Source organism: Musa acuminata, chromosome BXJ2-7 (genome assembly GCF_036884655.1).
Source record: "Musa acuminata AAA Group cultivar baxijiao chromosome BXJ2-7, Cavendish_Baxijiao_AAA, whole genome shotgun sequence".
Taxonomy (NCBI): domain Eukaryota; kingdom Viridiplantae; phylum Streptophyta; class Magnoliopsida; order Zingiberales; family Musaceae; genus Musa; species Musa acuminata.
The window spans coordinates 640,946-664,982 of record NC_088344.1 but is presented as its reverse complement, the minus strand read 5'-3'; the positions used below and the strand labels follow the sequence as shown (position 1 = coordinate 664,982).

At 41.6% G+C, this 24,037-nt stretch overlaps 3 protein-coding genes and 1 non-coding gene across 5 annotated transcripts; 3 read left to right on the top strand and 1 right to left on the bottom strand.

Moving 5' to 3' along the window:
- Window positions 1–729: 729 nt before the first annotated feature.
- Window positions 730–9,328, top strand: LOC135616489 (succinate dehydrogenase [ubiquinone] flavoprotein subunit, mitochondrial-like). Its single transcript, XM_065115728.1, has 16 exons — window positions 730–954; window positions 1,735–1,899; window positions 2,936–3,023; window positions 3,368–3,514; window positions 3,611–3,751; window positions 5,902–5,987; window positions 6,063–6,155; window positions 6,246–6,309; window positions 6,499–6,642; window positions 6,736–6,923; window positions 7,031–7,205; window positions 7,290–7,460; window positions 7,560–7,629; window positions 7,713–7,833; window positions 7,915–7,952; window positions 8,943–9,328. Exons 1-16 carry the CDS (start codon window positions 838–840, stop codon window positions 9,043–9,045), a joined length of 1,911 nt encoding a protein of 636 aa, XP_064971800.1. The 5' UTR covers window positions 730–837; the 3' UTR covers window positions 9,046–9,328.
- Window positions 9,329–11,394: 2,066 nt separating this feature from the next.
- On the bottom strand, window positions 11,395–11,467 carry TRNAR-CCU (transfer RNA arginine (anticodon CCU)). Its single transcript has one exon. It is a non-coding gene; the product is annotated as a tRNA-Arg (tRNA).
- A 1,582-nt stretch (window positions 11,468–13,049) lies between these two features.
- LOC135582634 (transcription factor bHLH18-like) lies at window positions 13,050–15,849 on the top strand. Of its 2 annotated transcripts, XM_065115726.1 has the most exons (5): window positions 13,052–13,279; window positions 13,756–13,812; window positions 13,963–14,409; window positions 14,869–15,264; window positions 15,387–15,848. In XM_065115726.1, the coding sequence occupies exons 2-5, from the start codon at window positions 13,777–13,779 to the stop codon at window positions 15,450–15,452; spliced, it is 945 nt and encodes a 314-aa protein (XP_064971798.1). In that variant the 5' UTR covers window positions 13,052–13,279; window positions 13,756–13,776; the 3' UTR covers window positions 15,453–15,848. The 2 variants fall into 2 exon arrangements, with proteins under 2 accessions (XP_064971797.1, XP_064971798.1); XM_065115725.1 differs by having other exon boundaries at window positions 13,050–13,279; window positions 13,756–14,409; window positions 15,387–15,849.
- Window positions 15,850–18,563: 2,714 nt separating this feature from the next.
- Window positions 18,564–22,338, top strand: LOC135616488 (leucine-rich repeat receptor-like serine/threonine-protein kinase BAM1). The gene is made up of 2 exons (XM_065115727.1): window positions 18,564–21,301; window positions 21,754–22,338. Exons 1-2 carry the CDS (start codon window positions 18,700–18,702, stop codon window positions 22,200–22,202), a joined length of 3,051 nt encoding a protein of 1,016 aa, XP_064971799.1. The 5' UTR covers window positions 18,564–18,699; the 3' UTR covers window positions 22,203–22,338.
- The last annotated feature ends 1,699 nt before the right edge of the window (window positions 22,339–24,037 follow it).

Sequence of the window (24,037 nt, the reverse complement as noted above, 5' to 3'; positions counted from 1 at the left end):
CGTCGTGGCTATCGGTCTCGCCAGTGGCTGCAAAAGGAGATACACTTGGACCGGTAATCTAACTCTCTCCATCGTTAACCCTTTCAGGTCAAAGCTTAGCAAATTGCCCTTACTTTTGTATCGTTACATCACTGACGTGCCATGAAGCACCTTGGCCAAAACACTAGTGATAATTATTATTATGAGCTATAATTTACATATGTGTCATAAGTTCTTCTAGTGTTTGATAACTTAATTTGATGCATAGTAAGTAATCTGAGTCATTTGCATCAACTAGCATGAAGTGGAATTTGTCAATTTAATTATGAGGCATTATTGTGTTTGGTTGTGGTGATGTATTTGACAAATCTTTCTCCATCATTTACAATTACACATAATTTTATTTTTTATACTTGGCAATAATTTTTTAAATATTAATTTATATTAAGAGATTCTTAGGTTGGTCTGGTTTTCTTCTTGATTGAGATTATCTCAAGAGATTATTCATTGATATTATAATCGAATAAAATAATAATTTTATCAAAGTAAATAAATAAATAAATAAAAGAGAGAGGAGACCGACCGAGACTTGTATCGGATTTGGGGAGGATCAATACGCAGTGGCAGCAACCTTCTAATGGGAACAATGTTACCCTAGTTTTCACCCGCGACGGGTTAAAATGGCAAACTTGTAATTAAAAAGCATTGCAGGGAATATAAACTTGTAGAATCGACAGGCCACACGCCTTTTTAAGCGAACCAGAGACAGTGGGTGTCGCCTTGTCTCCGTTCGCTGCCGTCTTCCTCCAGGTTCCTCTTTGTGTGAGATAAAGGAGATCGGCGAGAGGCTTGGAGGCGATGTGGCGCCGCTGCTTGCCGCGGAACTTCCGCTTCTCGAGGAAGGCGTCGCCGATCGGGAGCGAGCCGATCCGTCAGTCGCCGTGGACGGCGCCTAGATCCTTCTCCACTGACTCGGTATTCGATTTGATCTGCGATCCGTTTGATGTCGTTCTAGTTCTTTAGTGCCGATCTCAGCTTGGAAACGCGCCTTGCTTTCCAGACCACTCGCATCACGTGCGTCCTCTGCACGTTGATCGACAGCGGGTCAGAGGATCAAAACCTCAAAACCCTCTAATTTCTTTAGATTTGTTTTAACGAGGGTTTGTTTCGTTCAAGCTAAATCTTCATTTTTGTTTGGTTAGTTGTTCTTAGTCGGATGATCGTTGCATTTCGCTATCAACTTTCGAGTGTCTTTTTCCCGGTCTTCTGCTTTGCCTCTTCATTCATTTGTCATCTAGTTGTTTTATATTATAGCTTTTGGGTTACCACTTTTCCACTATATATTTTTAAATAGTTTCATTTGGTTTTCCGTTTCAACATTTCCTTCGCAATGATGATTCAAAGGAACACTATTTGCCACTTATGAGTTGCCAATTAGGTCCTATGTTTCATGGAATTTGATATTTGTTCTATGTGATTCTGTATGAAATTACATTTCCTCATTCGCATATTCTTGATTGCAATTCTGGTTCTGAGAGGATTTTCAAGTTTATTTTGCCCAGGTACATAGTTTTCATTGATTTTCTTTATTCTCCCTCTTTTGTCCATCATTAAATTCTTGCATGTCGAATAATTTCTGTTAGTTGGCATTTGTTGCAATCTTTTGTAATTTGTAGCCAGTTGATTATAATGACAGCAACTCATCTCATCTTCAATGGCAAACTTAGTATCTGACTTTTGTTGCTTGTGATGAAGGTTGGGCGCTCTTCATATACTGTCGTTGATCACACATATGATGCAGTGGTTGTAGGCGCTGGAGGTGCAGGGCTAAGAGCAGCCATTGGTCTGTCAGAGCATGGCTTTAATACTGCTTGCATTACCAAGCTCTTTCCTACTCGCTCTCACACGGTTGCTGCACAGGTGCTGAAATCTAGTACGACAACTTGGGCTCTTTTTGGTTTTTAAAAATCAGACTAGAATTTATGACACTAGGTTCGACCTCAGATGATAATATATGTAAAGATATTGATACCTATTTGCATTGAATATGAAAATCCTTGTTAAATAGCTTTCTGCAAACTGCAAGATCATTGGTTTGGTAGGTCTTCATGTTCTTGGAGGCAGATCAAATATGATGCTCTGAAAAGACAGAGAAGGACACGGAGAAAAAAAGAAGAGCACAAATTATGTAGAAGGAAACAAAAATAAAAGCACAAAATATGTTGAAGTCAGGTCCAGAGTAAGACCTACCATAAAAACTGTATGATGACTAATCTGCTTGGAGAAGTTTAAAGCTAGAATTATGACATTTAAGCACCACTGAGATGACTAACTGCAAAGAATTTTGGAAAGGTCTTTTCTTTTAGAACAATAAGAATAGCAAGATTAGTTAGAAATGAGCTTCTTGGTGAATAATACTTATAATCACATGAGGTTTCTTGAAATGTACAATTAATGAATTAAAGTAACAACTCTGTGGCTGTGAAGCCTTTTGGACATTTCTGGTAGTGGTGATAAGTGATAACTTCCATATCCCTGGAATTCCCACAATAACGCATTGCAATGCAACCCCTACTACTTCACGTGACATTTCTTAGATAATCTAATAAGATAAGCACCCTCAGATGGAAGTCAATCCTTTTTCTTATTAATGTGAAAGATCATTTTTAATTTATTTTGTTGATTTTTTACAAATTAGGGAACTTCTAGGAGCCATTATTTTGACTGTTGTTTAGTAAAACTCATTTACTTCCTATATCATTATACAGAACAAATTCTGGATGAGAATGCAAGATTATTTGTTTAAATAGTCAATTAACTTTTTCAAATCCCTGTGGGTTGTTCTGTGTCTCTCATAGGATTGGATGTTCAGACTTTTTAAAGGTCGTTAATTAGTTTTTAATTGCTGTCTGTTTGAATATTTTTTTGCTGAAGTGTGATGGGACACTACATGCAGGGTGGTATAAATGCTGCTCTTGGTAATATGAGCGAAGATGACTGGAGGTGGCACATGTATGATACTGTTAAAGGAAGTGACTGGCTAGGTAACTAATTTGCAAATAATTTTTGTTCTGTTTACTTTGTACTTTTATCTTCATACAACTATTTGAAGTAGATCTTCCTGAACACTTGATTTTGTGGTGGCAAAGTTAAATGTAGAACATCAGCTCTTTGTTGCTAGGGGAATCATAGATTGCTTGTTTTTGACTGTGTTTCTCAAGAACAAATAATGCTAAATGCTTTATTCTCTAGGATTCTTCTGCATAAATGCAAGATTTTCTATTTTTTGACAGATTCTAAAGATGCTGTCTTTCGGTTGACTGAGTTTCTGTACTCTTATTGCTTCCATCTGTGTTACTGACATGCAACCCTCGTTGAATTATATCAGGTGATCAGGATTCCATTCAGTATATGTGCAGAGAAGCACCAAAAGCAGTCATTGAACTGGAAAACTATGGATTACCTTTTTCCAGGACTGAAGATGGCAAAATATATCAACGGGCTTTTGGAGGTCAAAGTTTGGATTTTGGAAAAGGTAGATGCTTTGCCTTTTGATTATTTTTCTGGTCATTGGGGTTTCTCCAGCTTTGAAGTGTTTAAATGTTCCTCTCACATTGGTTCACATCTTTAGGTGGCCAGGCATATCGTTGTGCATGTGCTGCTGATCGAACTGGCCATGCCTTGCTGCACACACTTTATGGGCAAGCGATGAAGCATAATACTCAGTTTTTTGTTGAATACTTTGCTTTGGATCTTCTCATGGATAGCAAAGGTAAGCAGCATCACATGCCATCAATCCTAATGTTTTTCACTTAATCAATAATGAACTTTTCTTAGAGTTCGTTGATCTTGATAATTTCACTTTTTTAAACTCTAGCTACTGTCAATATCTAGATATCTCATTCTCTTCCCTTTTCTTTATCCAAGAACTTAGATTGGCACTGGCTGTTTATAATTGGTAGATTCCTGTATTTAATGAGGAACTATCAATTTCATATATGCACTTAACATATTGTTCACTGATAGATCTAAAATTGCCTTTCCAATTGGCTATGTGGATCTTAGTTGAAGTCTTACTTTTTGATAGAAACGAGTTTCATATCTTCAAATCCTTCTTGGAAAAATAAAAAAATATGAAGGAAAAAACCTAGTAGCAAGGTTTGACTTACTGGTCCGAGCCGGTGTGTCGCCCAGTCGACGGCACGGCACGTGCTGCTCCATACCGATGTACCAACACATGGTACGTCGATGTGTACCGATGTTTTGACGAGGAAGAAAAAAAGGTTGAAGAGGAAGGTTTAGTGGAGGAATAGAGGAGGAAGGAGAAAGAAAGAAGGAAGAAAAAGAAAAAAGAGAATGAGGAGGAGAAGAAATGCAGTGATACCTGGGAAGCAGCTACAGCGTTGAAAGGAAGCAGTAGCATCACAGCAACGAAGAGGCGGTGCCACTACAGCATCGCAATGGCGAAGCAGTGATGAGGCAGCGTCGCTGCAGCATCGCAGAGGTGAAGTGGCAACGAGTTAGTGCTGCTGCCGCATCGCAGTGGCAAAGTGATGAAAAGGCAATGCCGCTGTAGCATCGCAGTGGCGAATCAGCGAAGAGGTAGCGTCGCTGCAGCGGTGAAGCTGTGAAGAGGCAGCACCGCTGCAGCATTGCATCAGCGAAGAGGCAGTGCTGTGGCTTCATACGCGAGAAGAGCCCTAATATGTTTTTTTTTACGCTGAAATAGACAGAGGCCCACCACTTTTTGATTTTTTTTATTGTTTTAATGCAGACCACCCGAAACGGGGTGGTCCGTGTATCAGTCCATGCTTGGATCGGTATGTACCACCAAAATCATACTGTTTCGGGCGGTACAGCAATTCCTGCCTAGGAGTGTGGGTTCAGGTTTCATTTTAGGTGTGTACTCTGGTGAAAGGTTCTTCCTACATATTTATTTTGTATTTTATTGCTGTGTCTAGTTTAAATACATATTTACAGTCAAAGAGAAGGGAGCAGGGATGAGATTTTTAAGTTTTAAAAATGAACCATCAAATCTTTCTTTATGTTTAACCAAATTTATGTCTGGAATTCCATGAAATTTTGTGACTCACAATGTTTTGATTCTTGAATATTTAAGATTATTTCATGGTCATTAAAACTAGAGCTTTCCGTGCAAGTTTGAGGACAACCTCAAAAAAAGTTCTACTGGTTTTATGAAAATTTAACAAACTGGATATTTTTGAAATTTAAAAGGATTGACAGAGTGAAGTATTCAATGCCTAAAAAAATGATCTTACTTCAAAAGTTTCTAATTCTGGTAAAATCACGGTCCGTGAATGAAGATATCAGTTGCAACTTTCTTGTGCAACTCGATTTGATGCTTTCTTGTGCCCTGTAGTCCATAAAATTATGATGATGGGTCAATGATTAAAATTACTTTCTTGAAGATAAGGTTCAAAGTGTTTTGAGGATATAGGAGCATTGACTGTGTAATCCTTAAGTTTCAAATTATGATTATTTTGCTGTATGGTTTGATCCAGATACTTGGTTCCTTTACTGCATCACTTCTTTGTTTGTTGTTCCTTGTATTTAATTATGCAGGATAACATCTTATTCTGTGTAAAAATGATTTGGTTGCTTGATAATGTCTTAGCCTACAAACTATACTTGTGGTGGACTTGTTTATCTGTAAACAATGAAATTGTGACATACTAATCATGTGGTAGCCTTATTAGAGAAACAGTGGAATTCTGTTTTGACTATATCATGCATTTATTCTCGCATTTGGTTCGCCAGCTTCTTGCAGTCGTTGCAACTTTCTTCCATGATATTTTCTATCTATTCCTTTCTGCTTGATGGACATTATATTGAGGTTTATGTTCGTATGTATGTTTATGCCGTCCATCTATGTGCTAATATCTGTCTTTTGGCAACACTCAGGGACTTGCCAAGGTGTGATTGCACTGAATATGGAGGATGGGACCCTTCATCGTTTCCATGCAGCCAACACAATTTTAGCTACTGGGGTATTGATAGTTTATAGGGAATTCAAAATGTCATTTCTTCGATCAGTTGTATACAATTGAATTTGTTTGACTCAGGGCTATGGTAGAGCTTACTTCTCTGCAACCTCAGCTCATACATGTACTGGAGATGGCAATGCTATGGTCGCACGAGCTGGGTTACCTCTCGAGGTTTATATAATGATTTTTGCCCTATCAAGAGGTTTTAATTTCCAGGCATTTCCTATTCTTTTTGTGCTTAGTTGGTTATCCTTCCTGCAGGACCTTGAGTTCGTTCAATTTCACCCTACAGGCATATATGGTGCTGGATGCCTGATCACTGAAGGTTTGTTGTGGTTATTGCTTGTTTTCAAGTGCTCTAACTGATAAAATAGTTTCCAATGTTGGTTGTGTTCTTTTACTACATAGTCTTAACCGATATCAAAGTCTTTGAAGTTTTAGCCTCTGTACATATTGATATTTTTTATGCATGGTTTTGTTCACTTATCCTTTTGTTTCAAAAACTAACTTTTAGGATCTCGGGGCGAGGGTGGTATCCTTAGGAACAGTGAAGGTGAACGTTTCATGGAACGATATGCTCCTACGGCAAAGGATCTTGCATCACGCGATGTGGTTTCTAGATCTATGACAATGGAAATAAGAGAAGGTCGTGGTGTAGGTATGAGCCGAAGGATCACTTGCTAGTTCATGCTGATTTTATGAGTGCAATTAAGTGCTTATCGTTGATATCTGGTTCTTTTGAATATCGTAGGGGCACTTAAGGATCACATTTATCTTCATCTGAATCATTTACCTCCGGATGTTCTCAAGGAAAGACTTCCTGGGATATCTGAGACTGCTGCTATTTTTGCTGGTGTTGATGTCACTAAGGAACCCATCCCTGTTCTGCCTACCGTGCACTATAATATGGGTGGAATACCGACAAACTACCATGGCGAGGTAACGTCAAGTGGTAGTAGTCATAGAACTGATTTTTAGAGTATCACTTGCTGTTTTTTATATCTGTTGCTGATTCTGCTTTTTTGCACCTATGATTGGTTTCTCAGGTAGTTCATATAAAGGGTGATGATCCAGATGCAGTGGTTCCTGGTTTGATGGCTGCTGGAGAGGCAGCTTGTGCATCTGTCCATGGAGCAAATAGGCTTGGCGCAAACTCACTTCTTGATATTGTTGTTTTTGGCAGAGCCTGTGCAAACAGAGTCGCGGAAATCTGCAAGCCAGGTATGCTTTTACTTTATCTCTGTGGAAGCTAAAACTTACGAAAGGTCTATCGTAAATAACCAAGCATCTTTATTTAATTTACAGGGGAGAAGCAGAAACCACTTGAGAAAGATGCTGGAGAAAAGACCATTGCTTGGCTGGATAAGTTAAGGAACTCAAATGGTTCACTGCCAACTTCAAAAATTCGTCTAAACATGCAACGGGTGATGCAAAATAATGCTGCTGTGTTTCGAACACAAGAAACACTAGAAGAAGGTTCTTTCTGGCTACGACTCATTAGTGTCAATTTGTAGAAAACGTGATCTGGTGGATTTTCTATAGCTCTTATTGTTCTGTTGCATGAATTTATTTTAGGTTGTCAGTTGATAGACAAAGCATGGGAGAGCTTTCATGATGTCAAAATCCATGATCGGAGTCTGATATGGTTGTGCCCTTTACTTAATGGCCTCGATGATGACATCTACTTTATATCTATTTCAGTCATCTGATTTCTCATTATCCTTGCAGGAACTCCGACTTAATAGAGACTGTTGAGCTAGAAAATCTTTTAATAAATGCATGTATAACAATGCACTCAGCTGAGGCAAGAAAGGAAAGTCGAGGAGCTCATGCTCGCGAAGACTTTACGGTCAGATTCACTTTCTGCTGAATATGTTATTTCCTTTTTGTGCTGATTTCTTAGTATAACATCACCTCTTTTTTGTTGCAGAAAAGAGATGATGAGAAGTGGCTGAAACACACACTAGGGTTAGTATATTAAAAACTCTTTTTATCTAGAATACCATCTAACAATTTCAACATCTGGAAAGAAAATCTCAATCATATTAATGTAGTTCCATTGCATGTTTCTGCGTGTAGCAAGTGTTCAAGTAGATGGAATACAAAATCCCAGTTTCTGTTTATTAGTTTCTTTGGTAGAAAGGACATCAGTGGTAGGGACTATGGACATTAAAGATTGTGAAGAAAACCAGGGTCATTCTGTTGCATGTTAGCGTTAGAAAATGGATATGTATGAATTGCCAATGATGGTGGAGCTTTAGATACAATTTTATAAAATACTTAAACTGTTAGGTTTAGTACCAAAACTTTCTTAGTTTTGGCTTTCGGATGTATCAGTTGGATTTACAAAAAATATTGCTGGTTAGAAAATTACTCATTAGAAAAGAGAGAATTTTTTTATAATTTTAGAGATTGTACATATTTTCTTGAATTTTTGTATGTGATGATACGAGGATATGAACTACAAGGGTCCAAGCCTCAAAAACATTTTGAACAGTGTTCCTTGATAACATCTACCAAATGGAACTTGATTTTGGTTAAAACTGAAGACATTGACAATTGGGTTGTTTCAAAGTCTTCAGGAGCATGAGCGTATGAACATCTGAGCATGTGATACTTGACATGCTCATAACCTCAGAGCATAAATTGGATTAGAAGCTTGAGGAGATAGATATCTTTGACATACAACCTTGATAAAAGTTCTCATAGAGCTAGCTATCCACATTCATGATTAAATCTATGCTCTTATCGTTGCTGTTAGAGATCCTATGCATGGAAAAGGATGAAACAAATATCTGATGCAGAACTAATATAATTCTCTGCACGGTTGAATTTGTTTCCGTTCCCTCCATCAGATGCTCCACTTCTTACAGACAAAACATGGGCGACCAGTATTTATAGTTGTATTTGTACTTGATTGATTCTTCATAATGTGAAGTTTATTTGCTTTTGCCGCAGGTATTGGGAGAATGGGAAAGTCAAGCTAACCTATAGGCCTGTCCATATGAACACTTTGGATGATGAAGTGGAGTCATTCCCACCGAAAGCACGGGTTTACTAATGCCTGCTTTCTTGCCTGTGTTGTTTTTCGAGCAATATCTGACTGGAGATGTTTTTAAGGTTAAAATAATGGAACATCAGCATTCTCTGAGAAGAACTCGTTTATCTGTCAGTGAAAAAACTGAAATAATGTCCATGTAATTTATGTCAGAGAGAAAGATGCTGATAACTTATGATCTGTGATCAGCATTTCTTTTTATTTTTATTTTTTATTTTAATTTTCTCAACTGAACTCATCTCCCAGTCGTTGCTTTCATTATGCAATTTTCTATCCCATCTTTGTATGATTCGCATAACTGCCCTTAATGTTAGTAAAGTGGTAGAAACATATCAGTTATGGTAGTCTGCTATGGTTTAAAGTTTAAACCCCCCCCCGGAGTTTCTCTCTTAATAATGCAGGATTATGCTGTACACGAGCGGTAGGTATTATTATTATGTTGTAAAGATTCACTCTCCATGCAAGCATTTATGAACTAACTATTCCCCACCCCTCCGGCAAGCCAACTTTGCGGATGAATCTGTGATGACATGATCCATGTTGATGCTGACGTGAAGCGTCCCCAGTGGCCGAGCACCGAGAGTAATGAGGGTTGCACCTAACAGGGATCCCCATGGCTGATTTGTTTCTCATATATCCAATCCACCACTGTAACAGAGAGAGAGAGAGAGAGAGAGAGAGAGAGAGCCGCAAGTGCCCCCTCCTCTGCTATGCTATCATCGCGGACTCCCTCCGGCAAGCCAACTTTGCGGATGAATCTGTGATGACATGATCCATGTTGATGCTGACGTGAAGCGTCCCCAGTGGCCGAGCACCGAGAGTAATGAGGGTTGCACCTAACAGGGATCCCCATGGCTGATTTGTTTCTCATATATCCAATCCACCACTGTAACAGAGAGAGAGAGAGAGAGAGAGAGAGAGAGCCGCAAGTGCCCCCTCCTCTGCTATGCTATCATCGCGGACTCCTACTGCAGCGCTCTTCATCCATCTTCTCTCCCACCCACTTTGTTTGGAAAGAGACTCTTAAGATGTGAGCTGTTCTATGAACCTTTTTTTCGACTGTTGGGATGAGATTTCTTTTGTAAATAGTGTTTTCTTGACCGGCATATATGATCGACAGGGATAGGAAATTGCAGATGTTGACATAGATATATTGTGTTTTCATGATAGGCATATATGATCGACGGGGATACATTGTTTTTGCTTAATCTCGTCGGGTTGGGGAATCATCTGAACTTTGATCAGCATACGCACATGGAGAAGAAGACGACATCCAAGATGAAGAGGAGATCGTCTTCGCCGACCAGCACTGGCGCGTTATCGGAACAGGCTGTGGCTGCACAGCAGGCGAAGAGGAAGAGAGGCCGGCCACGCAAAGTGGTGGAGGTGGCGGTGGAAAGGAATGAAGAGGAGGAACAAAAGTCTGCCGCTGCTGCTGCTGCTGCTGCTGCTGAGAACGAACAAGTCGAGGCAGTGGAAGCAATCCAACAACAACAAGAAGAAGAGAAACCAAAGAGCAGAACAAGGAGAAAAAGCCAACAGCCTCGCAAGAGTAGTTGAACCCCCCCATCCACTCTTCTCTTCCTCTCAGTCATCTACTGGTATCCTTTAATCTCCTTGGAATAATCTCTGTGCCTCTGATGCTTCTCCTGCTCTCACTCATCTTGTAGTCACAGTTGTGTTTGTGTGATCAAAACTCGTGCAACATGATTCTGAGATGTGTGTGCGTATGCGGTTTACTGAGATCATGCAGTTGGTGAGAGAGTCCGTTGCCTGTCCTTGTTCCCCGACAAGTCAACGACACAATAGATAGAGTGGATGATGATGGTCAACCATCCTCACATTCTTATTCTTGTAATGTTATAGACCAATCCTGCATGAAATTACGTATCTAACATAAGGCTTCAAAATTTGACAGAGGCAGAAAGAAAAGAACAATCGCATCTTTTTCGCCTATTGCAATCGTAGACGATCGATCGATCTACTGATCGTTCGGATGGTCCCAACCCACATTAAATGTCCCACCAACAGAGCAGGCATGTGTGTGATGATAAGATCGAGTTCATAAAGTGGATGGTGGTTGAGTATGCCCACAACAACGCAATGCATGCAAAATAAAATATTAATAGAAAGTAGTATTTTCTTCTTCAATTGATCTAAGAACTGCCGGTCCAAAGATCCAATCAATAAGTTTGGAGAGCAGCTGAACAGATTTGATCTATTGCATGCTCTATCGTTTCTTCTACTGTCCTCGTTTTGCTGAAAGCTGACTGTTACTGAAGCATTCAATTCAATAGTAAAGGATTATATTAAGCAATTCGAAAAAGATCCATTATAAATAACTGTAAAAACCGCGCCAGGTAGGGGTCGAACCTACGACTTTCTGCTTAGGAAACAGACGCTCTATCCACTGAGCTACAGGCGCTTTCGTTGAATATTGGCATATTTATAAGATATTTAAATGTTGATATATATATCATATAATTATATTATGTGCTCGGGAGAGAAGAAAAAAAAAAGGTGGGAGAAAAAAGAAATCGAGTACATGTTGACTTAGGAATTAGGAAAGAAAGAAAAATAAAGCCTATGAGTTGATGATAATTGCCAACCATCATAAGAAGAAGATGACAGGATCGAGTGGGATGATGTTGACCACGATGATAGATCGAAAAATATCCTTGAGTTGCTCATGCTTGTAGAACCTCAATCGTAGAGGCAATAGGAGTTGAATGTGGGTCATGATCAGATATTATTATCAACATTCATTTTCTTCCTCTTTCACTAATTAATTAACGCATGCTAGCTAAAGAATTAAATTTAAAGATTTCCTTTTTGTGTTTATCTGAAACATAGGGATTCCTATAGCTTGAGGACAAGAATAGAGGTACAAAGTTCCTCCAATTTTTCTTCAAATTTTAAGCTCCAAAAAATTAGAGAGAAAAAAGACAAACAAAAAACACAGATTGAAATTATAGACAATGAATGACCCTAACAGGTTAGATGTGGATTAGCCTACTGCTGATGATTGTTCATTAGTTTTCTTGGCACTGTTGCCGCTCTGTTAATCATCATCCATAGAAAGATATTGACAGGATCTTATGTTGGCTGGTATTGTAGCTTAGTGTCTTTCTCCTTCTCCAGCTACTCCCACTTTCATTGGTCCATGGATCCCTCTGCTAATGGCCTGCGGGCAATCTTCTCTGATACCGTGACAAGTAATCTATAATGATCCGATGACCATATGAATTCTTAGTTTTAAATATCAATGCAATCTGTCCTTGTTGGTGGAAGGCACGTAAGAAGCATAAAATGAGTTACTGAAGCTATGGATTAGTTTTCAAAGGTTTGTGGGCGATGTGGATTAAATAAGAGATCTGCCACGGATTACACTGGTGATCTGTCTTAATCAGTAAGTATGATTCTTTTAATGAAATCACTGATAATGAAATCTCAGATAAAGGAGTTATATCAACTGATGCAACACTGGCCTTTGAAATGTCTTGTAGCTTCCATCATCGTCTTCTTCTTCTTCTGCTGACTTTATATACCCTGTGTACTCGTTTCATCACTTGAAATGGATTCATGTCTGTGTTTGGCTGCCAGTTTCTCTCGCATGCTGTTGTAATTTCATGAAGGTGGATAAGAATGTTCAGTACTCCAAGATAGTGGGAAACGGGTAATCACTAAGACAACGCAAGATACTCTTTCTAGATCTCACATCAATCTGCTCAAAAACAATTCACAGAAGCCATTTCATCTGTTCATATGTCCACATATAATTGAGGGTGCTGCTTGGGCCCACTGCTGCAATCACTTCTATTCGGTCTCTCTCACTACCACCAGACATGATTATTATAGACATGAATAAGATACTAAAAGATCTCCTCGACTATGATATTGTGAAGATATTCTCATATGCTTTTCCTTTTGTTTGACCACATTTTCTGAATGCCTTTTGTTGTGGCTCTCTTTCTTATCAAAACAAATCTTTTCTGTTAGATTATGTCATATAGTTTTGTAATTGTAGGCATTATTTTCCTTGATCAAGCTTGTAGAAGACTTGTCCCAATATAACATGAGGGAAAACATGAAATCAAGAGGACCAGGGAGTGTTCACACAAAGGAGACGACTCTCCGGGAACTCAAGGGATGATAGAGCAGTTCTGCTTTCGACTAGGAGAGAAGAAGTTGATGCCGAACATGAGTCTTCTTCTTCTTCCTTGATGTTTTTAGCTAGGTAAGTGTTCTTTGATATCTTCAGCGAGTACTTGTCTAAATAGGAAGTGCATGCATGAAAGCTGAGTGCCTTGTGATCTTCTTTAATTTTCTTGTATATATGGAACGAAGTATGAATTCGTCCTCGCTAAGAAGCATGCTGGAAGTTTTGATATGAATCAAGAGCTCTCCTGTGTGTGCTCAGAAGCTCGTCTTCTGAGCTATTTGATCCAAATCTCTTTTCCTTTTCCTTTCCTGTTTGGGTGTAATAAATAATATAAACAGGCTGTTCTGTTCCGAGTCTCCTTGGTCCTTGAATTCCACTGCTTCATGTTCGATCAGGACAACATGTTATTCCATGAACTGGATTCCACGATGTTTCTTGGTGGTTTATGTCGGGATTTCCACTGCTTCATGTTCGATCGAGACAACATGTTATTCCGTGAACTGGATTCCACAATATTTCTTAGTGGTTTATGCCAGGATCTCTTTGTTCAGGGAAGTGGATCATAGAAGGACATGGAGGCACCCTGGAACGACTGGTTTGCACAAAGTGTAAGTGTACGCCATGCATCAAAGCTGCTTGGAACTACATGGGCTTTTAGGGTTTAATCTCGGAAACAAAAGATGTCAAACTCTTCTGCAGACCTTGTTCTTCGAGAGAAACATCTTTGTGGTAGTTTTCTATCCATGCCTAATCTGCAGGGAATCGATGAGTCTAACCTTCTCCACCGGTGGGAAATAACATCAACCCATGAAGACACACCACCGGTTGCACCGGCGCCCGGGAGAGGCTTCCGGCAGTCCCTCTCTTCCGAGAGCCAAACCTCGCATCCTGTTCCGGCAGGCCTCGTTGCGGGATCAAGACTGACTACTCGAGGGATCATCAGCTGGAATTTCCTGGCCAACGAAGACATGGATCCCGATGCCTCATTCCCAGCACCTCTTCTACATGTTCCCGGGGTATCTACGAAGCCAAAGGAAGAGATGAGGGTTCCGGCTGCTGGTGGCAAGCATGAAGCTGTTCTTCACCGGGGAGCGACGACTGTCAACGCTCAAGCTCAAGAGCACATCATCGCCGAGAGAAACCGGCGGGAGAAGCTCAACCAGAAGTTCATTGCACTTTCGGCGATAATCCCTGGGCTTAAAAAGGTAGCTTCGGTTGCTTGGTATAGGAGACATGTCTCTCTTCCTTACGGCTTGTTAGAAATCAGATATTGACGACTTCGAGTCAATTCAATTCAAAAACTTTATAAGTCAAACATTAATCTTTAGTAATATTAGACTATTCTCTCTGTCCATCACTTTTTTATCTCATGAATATTTTCCACGGTTTTAGCGGTATTAACATTGGTAGGAAACAGACCAATCAAGACTGGACACAAATATATGGTTTCTGAACACTCTCAGAATCCTGAGAAGACTTGGAGAAATATATGTTTTCGTTCTGTTTTCTGATGCGAGATTACATGAAATAATAGGATGACAAACGTATGATTATGTTACACGGTGATAGATAGAGAGAGAGAGAGAGAGATGGATGGGAATTATGGATGAGAAATTGCATATAACTTGCCTCGATTTGTATGCATATATATATCAATTTGCTAGGCGGACAAGGCTTCTGTTCTTGGAGATGCAGTGCGATACGTGAAAGAACTGGAGGCAAGAGTGAAGACCCTGGAAGACCAGAACGTGAAGAGGACTGTGGAATCCGTGGTCCTCGTCAAGAAGTCCCAGCCCTCTGCTGCTGATGCTGATGCTGATGCTGATGATGATGGTTCCTCCTCCGATGAGAACTTTGATGCACAACCATCACAGAAGCCTTTTCCTGAGATCGAAGCCAAGGTTTCCGGGAAGACGGTGCTGATGAGAATTCACTGCGAGAACCGCAAAGGGGTTATCGTGAAGATCCTATCCGAGATCGAGAGCATCAATCTCACCATAATCAATACCAATGTCATGCCATTTCTTGGCTCCTCTATCAACGTAACAGTGACAGCACAGGCAAGACCTTACTTTCCTGGTTTTCTCATGTATATGAGCTTGTGAGCAACTCATGTTCGATCTAATATCGCTGACCTCAATGTGAAAGAGAATGAATGCAATTTTCTTTTCTTGTTGCACAGATAGAAGAGGAATTCTCAATGACGGTGAAGGATCTTGTGAGGAAGCTGGGATCTGCTTTGAGCTAGCTTGTTCATGCGTGAAGAAACTATGCATGGGTGGCTTATTATATAGACAATATTGTATCTCAGCAGTTTGTAATGCTCTCCCTTTACACTATCCATGGGTGGCTTTGTATATATATATATATATATATATATATATATATATATATATATAACATGAAGAGCTTTAGGCCATTCCTCCAAGAATCTCCATTACTGCTTGCTCTTTGCTGCAACTCCTACTTCGATCGAGTCACTCTCCTCATCCTTTCTCCCATTTAGCAAAAGATGACTTTTGTAAGATTCTTCCACGAGAACTTTGCTGTCTCTACTGGTTGTGTATGGCAAATGGTAGTGTTTGGTGCCTGATTTGATGGAATCCAAACCTGTAGGAATTTGTATGTTTGCGGATCACATTTTCTATTCCTTTCTGTCAGCTTTCTTCTTCTTCTTCTTCAGACATCTCGTCTCTAATCATAAATTTGATCAGTTTTAGTTGTGCAATTTTTGATAGTAAGAGATAATAATTTTATCCCAGTTTACTCAAAAACAAAAAAAATCCCTAATAATAGGGTTTTATTGGATGACCCCTCTGGTTTATATTTTACTAAGGTGTCATGAACTTGTTTTGCTTTGTCTAACTCGTATAATACCCTTGTATATTCATTCGTAAGAGGTCAGTCTCTCCGAAACCTCTTATAATCCCTTAAGAACTTACAAAAAATAAGACATATTAGAGAAATTGATTAACTCGAAATCTCGTAGATATTTCAACAAATACTTGATAGATAATATAAATCACAAATATAAACTTTATAAGTTCTGAACTGTCACGTTAATAAGGGTCCAAAGTGATCTACTAGAACTAAAAATCTCGACAAGTACTCATATAACACTGTCGTAGAATAAGATAGTAAACCAACCCTAGACATTATCCCAAAGTCTCATGCAATCATATGTCATATGGGTAGCTCATGGGTGTTATGTTGGTTGACATTCGACACTACTTTGTGGTATTAGAAAATCCCTCAAATGGTTGCCAAAATGGCTTATTTTTGGGCAGTTTTATCTCTACGCGATGACTGTATATAATGTATTTACAAGACTATGACGATCACAAAATCTAACCAAAATAGGATTACTAAGCCTACTACAAGTCCTCTACATGTTGTGTAAGGAATGAGCAAAATTGAAAGACACAAATATACGTAAACATTACATCGAATACTCTTTGTATAGATTTATCTATGACATTCTCCCTCACTTATTTTTTCGACATCTTAGTCGAAGCCTTTACGGATGCTACATCTTCTCACCTTTGTTAAATATTCAATCTTCTACTCCGGTTGCAATATGCTTCTTGGCTCTCAACTGCTCTCAGTCGTAATAGTTGAATAGTCAAACTTTGTTCACCGATGCTACTTCACCTCACAAATAACTTTGAATTTAATGTGGGGTCGATCAAGTTGTGTTAATCTTTGTTGGTTTTTACAAATCTCTTATGAAGAAAAAAGACCATTGTTGTATGTCAATCTCTCAAATGTCTTGCGCTGCTTGAACTGAGTGGATACCTATTAGAGTTTAACAGGCATCAACTCATAGACTTTGAAGTTCTAAGGTCTTTTTATGAAAAAGTTACCAATCGATTTCTCTTCTACTTAATTGTCGACTCCAAGTAGGTTTGTATTATTTCTACTTTTGATTGACATTAAGTTGGAAAATAAAATACACAATCTACTCTCGGTAGAATCAATAACCATTCGTAAGGATGTAACAACTATTATTTTCCACTAAGTTTCTTCGAATAACCTTTGAACATGTTTAAAACTTCTCCATTGGATAAATAAGAGAACCGAGGAATGCTCAATTTTATTCATTCTCTTTAAGGGTTGAGAAAGTAAATGTTATTTGACTTCGCCCACCTCCTCAAGGATTGTACTTCATACATCAAGCTGATTATTAGTCTTTACTTACTCTTTGCTCATATTTATGAAGTACTCGAAGTGTTTGTACTCATTGCATTGAATTAGATACTACAATTCGGCTCCTTTTTGCCATTAAACTTCTAGAATATAATAAGTTTTACTTGAAGAAAGTAAAATTTCACCTCAATCTTGATTAATTATTTGATAGTTTTGGTCACCTATGGGATTATACAATCTTTTATATCATTTTTGTCGCCAACTCCTATAAGTAGAAAAGAAATAGCACCACATATTATTTACAATGTTCTTGGTTGAGCATTCCTACATCGACCTGAAGTCTCTCATTTCGGTTATCTTAATGAGAAGCTCATCGATATCGGTTTTGCAAAGTTCTTTGGCATCTATCCTTTAGCTTTATCTCGATGCTTGGAGTTTGTCTCTATGCTCTCCATCTTCTCAACTCTTTTCATGACTATGTGCCCCCTCTGTATGAGAGCAAGGGATCAGTGAGTTCATGAAAGTCCCCCATCTATAATACTATTGCACTGCTATCCCCATAACCATACTATTCATCATCTCACATTTGTGTTCATTTCTTCGTGATCGATAGATTTACCTTTGCGATATTATAGCATTCCATTAAATCCACCTTCCTCCTTCCCTCTTTATTCTTATCATATGTTTTTTTTTTTTTTTCTCCTCTCTCATGATGATGGACGAGGAATGGTGAATAGCGAAAGCTATGAGATGATGAGAACAAGGTGATATGGAATAATTTTTTTAGGGAATGTTCGGGTATTTCTTAAATTGAAAGATATTATTTGATAAAAATAAAAATGAGGATACCTTGAGAAAAATTAAAAAATATTTTTATATATATATATATAGTCATTTGAGGAAGATTGATGATTCAAGATCTAATTTGCTAAATTTACTTGTTAAAGCCTTAGGATTTGAATTTTTATTTCATAATTTTTTTTATCTGAAAATATTAATGATATAATAAATTTATTTATTAAAGATCGAGGATTTAAAATTCTGTCTGGCTGATTTTTTTTAATACAAATAATTAAAATTTTGGACTTTTCTTTTAGAAAAATAGACGTTTCATAAATGAAAACGGCTGGCATCGACAGTCGACAGTACTATGCGTCGATTTTGATATTTCAAACTCAACGCATGTGTGTGTGTGTGTAAATGTGAAGGTCGGTGGTGTACGCCCACATCGTCTTTCTCTCTCTCTCGAAGACCGAGTGAGTGTTCGAGTGTGAGACGAAGAAGAAGAGCCAAATTAGTTCACGCGCCACTCAGAGAGTCAGCTGTAGTAGTTTCACGACCACACAGAGATGCTATTACTGCTCTCCCACCTCCTCTTCGTCTTCCTCTTCCGCCCATCCGCGGCGGCGGCGGCCGCCGGTGCCGTCTACGCCGAGGAGCACCATGCCCTACTCTCCATCAAGTCCCAACTCTCCGACCCCGGCGCCGCCCTTACCGCCTGGGACCCCGCCACCGACCACTGCGCCTGGTCCGGCGTCACCTGCGACCGCGCCGCTGTCGTGGAGCTCGACCTCTCCGGGCGCAACCTCTCCGGTCCCCTCTCCCCCGCCTTCGGCAGCCTCCGCTCCCTCCTCCGCCTCTCGGCCGCCGAAAACTCCCTCTCCGGCCCCATCCCCCCGGCTCTGGCCCTCCTCACCGTCCTCCGCCACCTCAACCTCTCCAACAACCTCTTCGATGGCTCCTTCCCCCCCGCCCTCGCCGGCCTCGCTGATCTCCGTGTCCTCGACCTCTACAACAACAATCTCACCGGGCCCCTCCCCCGCGAGGTGGCGGCGCTTCACCAGCTCCGCCACCTTCACCTCGGTGGCAACTTCTTCTCCGGCTCCATCCCCTCGGAGTACGGCCGCTGGCAGTTCCTCGAGTACCTCGCCGTCTCCGGCAACGAGCTCGGCGGACCAATCCCGCCGGAGATCGGCAACCTCTCCTCGCTCCGTGAGTTGTACATCGGCTACTACAACAGCTACGAGGGCGGTCTTCCGCCGGAGATCGGCAACCTGTCCACCCTGCTGCGCCTGGACGTCGCCAACTGCGGCCTCTCCGGCCGCATCCCGCCCGAGATCGGAAACCTCCGGATCCTCGACTCCCTCTTCCTCCAGGTGAACGGCCTCGTCGGCGAGATCCCGCTGGAGCTCGGCCGCCTCAGGAGCCTCAAGTCGATGGACCTCTCTAACAATGCCCTCACCGGAGAGATCCCGCCGAGCTTTGCTGACCTCGGAAACCTCACCCTTCTCAACCTCTTCCGCAACAAGCTCTTCGGCGCCATCCCGGAGTTCGTCGGCGATCTCCCCGAGCTCGAGGTGCTCCAGCTATGGGAGAACAACTTCACCGGGAGTGTCCCTCGCCGGCTCGGCAAGAACGGCCGCCTTCAGTCCCTAGACCTTTCGTCGAACAAGCTCACCGGATCGCTTCCCCCGGATCTCTGCTACGGCAACAAGCTCCAAACTTTGATCGCGCTGGGGAACTTCCTCTTCGGCCCGATACCGGAGTCCCTTGGCCGCTGCAAATCCTTGAGCCGCATCAGAATGGCGGAGAACTACCTCAACGGAAGCATTCCGAGAGGCCTCTTTAGCTTGCCCAATCTGTCTCAGGTTGAGCTCCAGGACAATCTCCTCACCGGCGGCTTCCCGGATACTGGGCGTTCCCCAATATCTCCAAATCTTGGGCAGATTTGTCTGTCCAACAACCGGCTCACCAGCCCTCTGCCGCCGTCCATCGCCAACTTTTTCGGCCTTCAGAAGCTGCTGCTGAACCAGAACTCGTTCACCGGCGGTATCCCACCGGAGGTCGGGAGGTTGCAGCAGCTCTCGAAGCTGGACTTCAGTGGCAACCGGTTTGCCGGCCCAATCGCTCCCGAGATCAGCAAGTGCAAGCTGCTGACTTTTGTCGATCTTAGCAGGAACGAACTGTCTGGCGACATTCCCGAAGAGATTGCGGCGATGCGCATCTTGAATTACCTCAATCTGTCGAGGAATCATCTCGAGGGCCAAATCCCGGCGGCCATCTCCACAATGCAGAGCCTGACGCAGGTGGACTTCTCTTACAACAACCTCTCCGGCGTCGTCCCAGGCACCGGCCAGTTTAGCTACTTCAACGCCACTTCCTTCGTCGGCAACCCGGACCTCTGTGGCGCTTATCTCGGGCTATGCCGACCTGGCATCTCCAATGCAGGACATTCGACTGGCGCCAAAGGCTCCCTCTCAGCCTCCTCCAAGCTTCTGCTTGTCATTGGCCTTCTTCTCTGTTCTGCTGCTTTTGCCATCGCCGCCCTCTTCAAGGCCCGATCTTTGAAGAAAGCGAGCGAGGCTCGTGCGTGGAAGCTCACCGCGTTCCAGCGGCTTGAATTCACTTGCGATGATGTGTTGAACTGTTTGAAGGAGGAAAACATCATAGGCAAAGGAGGGGCTGGGATAGTTTACAAGGGTGTCATGCCCAATGGTGAACAGGTTGCGGTGAAGAGGCTCCCTGCGATGAGTCGAGGAGGATTGTCGCACGACCATGGGTTCAATGCGGAGATACAGACTCTGGGGAGGATCCGTCACCGGAACATTGTAAGGCTGCTGGGCTTTTGCTCGAACCACGAGACCAATTTCCTGGTCTATGAGTACATGCCTAATGGGAGCCTTGGGGAGGTTCTCCATGGGAAGAAGGGTGGGCATTTGCATTGGGACACAAGGTATAAGATTGCGGTGGAGGCAGCCAAGGGTCTCTGCTACCTCCATCATGATTGCTCGCCATTGATCCTCCACCGGGATGTCAAGTCCAACAATATTCTCTTGGATTCCAACTTTGAAGCTCATGTGGCTGATTTTGGACTGGCCAGGTTCTTGCAGGACTCGGGCACCTCCGAATGCATGTCTGCTATTGCCGGTTCTTATGGTTACATAGCTCCAGGTGATCTTCCTTTCTCTGATCTAATGATCAATAGATTGCTTTTATATTTTTTTTATCGAGCTAAGATTTCTTTTCCTGGTAAAATTTATTGTGATCTATAATTGACAACAGATAAACTTGTTTGTGGCTTTCCAATCTTTCCTACAGTAGTTTTCTGGTTAAAGCTTTGTCACGCTTCAAACTCTCTGCCTCATAAGACTACTTCTACAGAGTTCATGGAACCGCTTAGATATTAAACATAAGGAATAACTTGCAATGAATTCTCTTTTCTACCACCTTTTCCTGTCGTAGTTCCGTTCCTTCTATTGTGCTACTTGGCCTCCGTTGTCTTAGTAGAACGGAGTTGGCATCCAAGAAATGAGTTGCTGACAATGAGATATTTCAGCTCAATTTGCAGTCTCCTACATCTACGTTAATGGTAATTATTCTTTATGTCACACTTTGGCACACAGAGTATGCTTACACCCTTAAGGTGGATGAGAAGAGCGATGTTTACAGCTTCGGAGTGGTGCTTCTGGAACTGGTTACGGGGAGGAAGCCCGTTGGTGAATTTGGCGATGGGGTTGACATTGTTCAATGGGTTAGAGAGGTGACAGGCTTGAAGAAGGGAGAGGTGACCAAGATCTTGGACCCGAGGCTTCCGACGGTTCCCCTCCACGAGGTGATGCATGTGTTTTGTGTCGCAATGCTCTGCGTGGAGGAGCACAGCGTCGAGCGGCCTACGATGAGGGAAGTTGTTCAAATCCTAACGGAGCTCCCAAAACCACCACCAAAGCAGGGAGGAGACACTCCCACTCCCAGAGGTGATGTATCGGCGCCGCGATATATCATCCACGAAACTAGAGAGCAGCAACAGCAACCAGCTTCAGATTCACTCCCATCAGATCTCCTTAGCATGTAATGCACCAGAAGTTTGAGGTTTGCTTCACGAGTCTCGTTTCCTTGGCTTTCAATTGCTTGATCTGTAGCTATAAGAAAGGTTATTTAGGTTGTTGCAATGCATGTACAGCTGAATTGGTGAGTTATTTTGCCTTGTATATGATCCAATGTTGTCGTGTTACTTTCCTGCTTGCCGCTCACTGTCTGAACTCCACCAGTGAAACTTGAATGAGGTAGTCAGCAAAGGAGAGAGTGCAGTTACTGGAGAGAGAAGAGATTCCCCAGACATGAAATTTTGAATTAAATGTGCTCGAGTCCTCTTCTCTGCAGGGCCATAAAAGCAATCCAGTAGAACCAAAGATACCATCATCGGCTCGCCTGTTGCTATCTGATTTGACAGGCTGAAACAAGGACAGCGAAACCCTTGTACTGGGTGTCCGGTTGATGTTTTCCAGATGCTTGGTCATGTTTTCCAGGTTTGGATTGGGATCCTCCTCCTCTGTTCTGAGCTCAATCTCAAGGATTAGGTGCTGCCCTCTTATAGCTGAAGACCCTGGAGATCTATCTATCTATCTATCTAATGGTGAATGAATCCCCCATCCATTACAAGTACTTGGAGAGCTCTCTCACCTGAAATGGATGATGGAGATTCACTGAGACATAGAAACCAAACAATCTCTCTTAATTGTAACTTAATATCTGTGTCCTACAGATTTGGCAGGGAAGATCCATTTCATGCCAACCCAAATAATTGGGATATGCAGCTTGTTTTTGTTGAAAAGAAATAAAAGTTTGCATTCAGAAGGTTTCGGACAGGAGAGTTGCCTGCAAAAGTGAATTGACCTCTGTTGAGCCTTGTCATCGCTATAGAATTATATTATAGCAAGTGTCCATAGTTTGGCAGCAATCACAACTCAGATAAGATACTTGTGGACATTGGATTCTTCCTGCATCTACCAGACAGTAAATAAAACTCTTTATTTTGACCATGATGATGTGCTGCTGTGCCTGCTGCTGCCTCCCATGAGAGCAGTAATCAGTGGGTAGATTTGATTTCTCCATAGTAACAGCAGACGGCAGCTTTTCGTTACTGACTCATGGAGCGGTAGCGAGTTCCTGTCAGCCTGTGTTCATCATCAGAAAAGAAAGCCCACCACCACTTCATCATCTCTTCTCTCGTGGCCACAAGTGAGACACGATCGGTGAAGCCGTGCACCGGCAGGAGAGGCCATCGTTTCTGCCCCAGGGTTGACCAACGACCTCCACGCTTGCAAGTGTCACCCACACCTGTTGTCAAAACAATGCGGGCTAATGATCACACCCTGATGAACCAGTGTTTCGACTCCGCGGCAATGGATTCCATTGATGCCAGTATGAGGTTTAAACTGTCTTGACTTCACCGTCCATATGGATTGGCTCTGATACTCGATTTATAGTTGAATGTAAATGAGAAACAAACTTTTACTCCAAGTCTACAGCTTTTCCCAGGCACCGCAATGATGATGATGATGAGCTGCTGCTGCGACCCCTCGAGATCCCCGGTTTGATCCAACCCCATGCACATGCCACGACAGAGGTGCTGTCAATGGCAACAGGACACAGGCCATGTGAAGTGTCCTCTTCCTTGTCTCACTGTCAGACTACTTTGGTGACTCACACTGTTCCCATTGACTTTTTTCCTGACAAATTAATAAATGCCTGTAGCAGAGAGACGTCTCAACTTTCTTTCTTTTTTTTTTTCAAAGAAAACAATTGGACTTCACTCGATAACATAAAATAAAATATACTGATTGATAAATTATCCATTGAGCAAATTGCATAATAATCTCGTTGAACACATGGACAAAACAAGTTAAA

Excerpts from the sequence above, each read along its gene's own strand:
- LOC135582634 (XM_065115725.1), top strand. The coding sequence starts at position 13,885 with ATGTCAAACTCTTCTGCAGACCTTGTTCTTCGAGAGAAACATCTTTGT. Across the intron at positions 14,410-14,868 it reads TAATCCCTGGGCTTAAAAAG|GCGGACAAGGCTTCTGTTCT; the intron begins GTAGCTTCGGTT and ends TCAATTTGCTAG. Across the intron at positions 15,265-15,386 it reads ACGTAACAGTGACAGCACAG|ATAGAAGAGGAATTCTCAAT; the intron begins GCAAGACCTTAC and ends CTTGTTGCACAG.
- LOC135616489 (XM_065115728.1), top strand. The coding sequence starts at position 838 with ATGTGGCGCCGCTGCTTGCCGCGGAACTTCCGCTTCTCGAGGAAGGCG. Across the intron at positions 3,515-3,610 it reads AAGTTTGGATTTTGGAAAAG|GTGGCCAGGCATATCGTTGT; the intron begins GTAGATGCTTTG and ends TCACATCTTTAG. Across the intron at positions 6,310-6,498 it reads TGGATGCCTGATCACTGAAG|GATCTCGGGGCGAGGGTGGT; the intron begins GTTTGTTGTGGT and ends ACTAACTTTTAG.
- LOC135616488 (XM_065115727.1), top strand. The coding sequence starts at position 18,700 with ATGCTATTACTGCTCTCCCACCTCCTCTTCGTCTTCCTCTTCCGCCCA. Across the intron at positions 21,302-21,753 it reads TTATGGTTACATAGCTCCAG|AGTATGCTTACACCCTTAAG; the intron begins GTGATCTTCCTT and ends TTTGGCACACAG.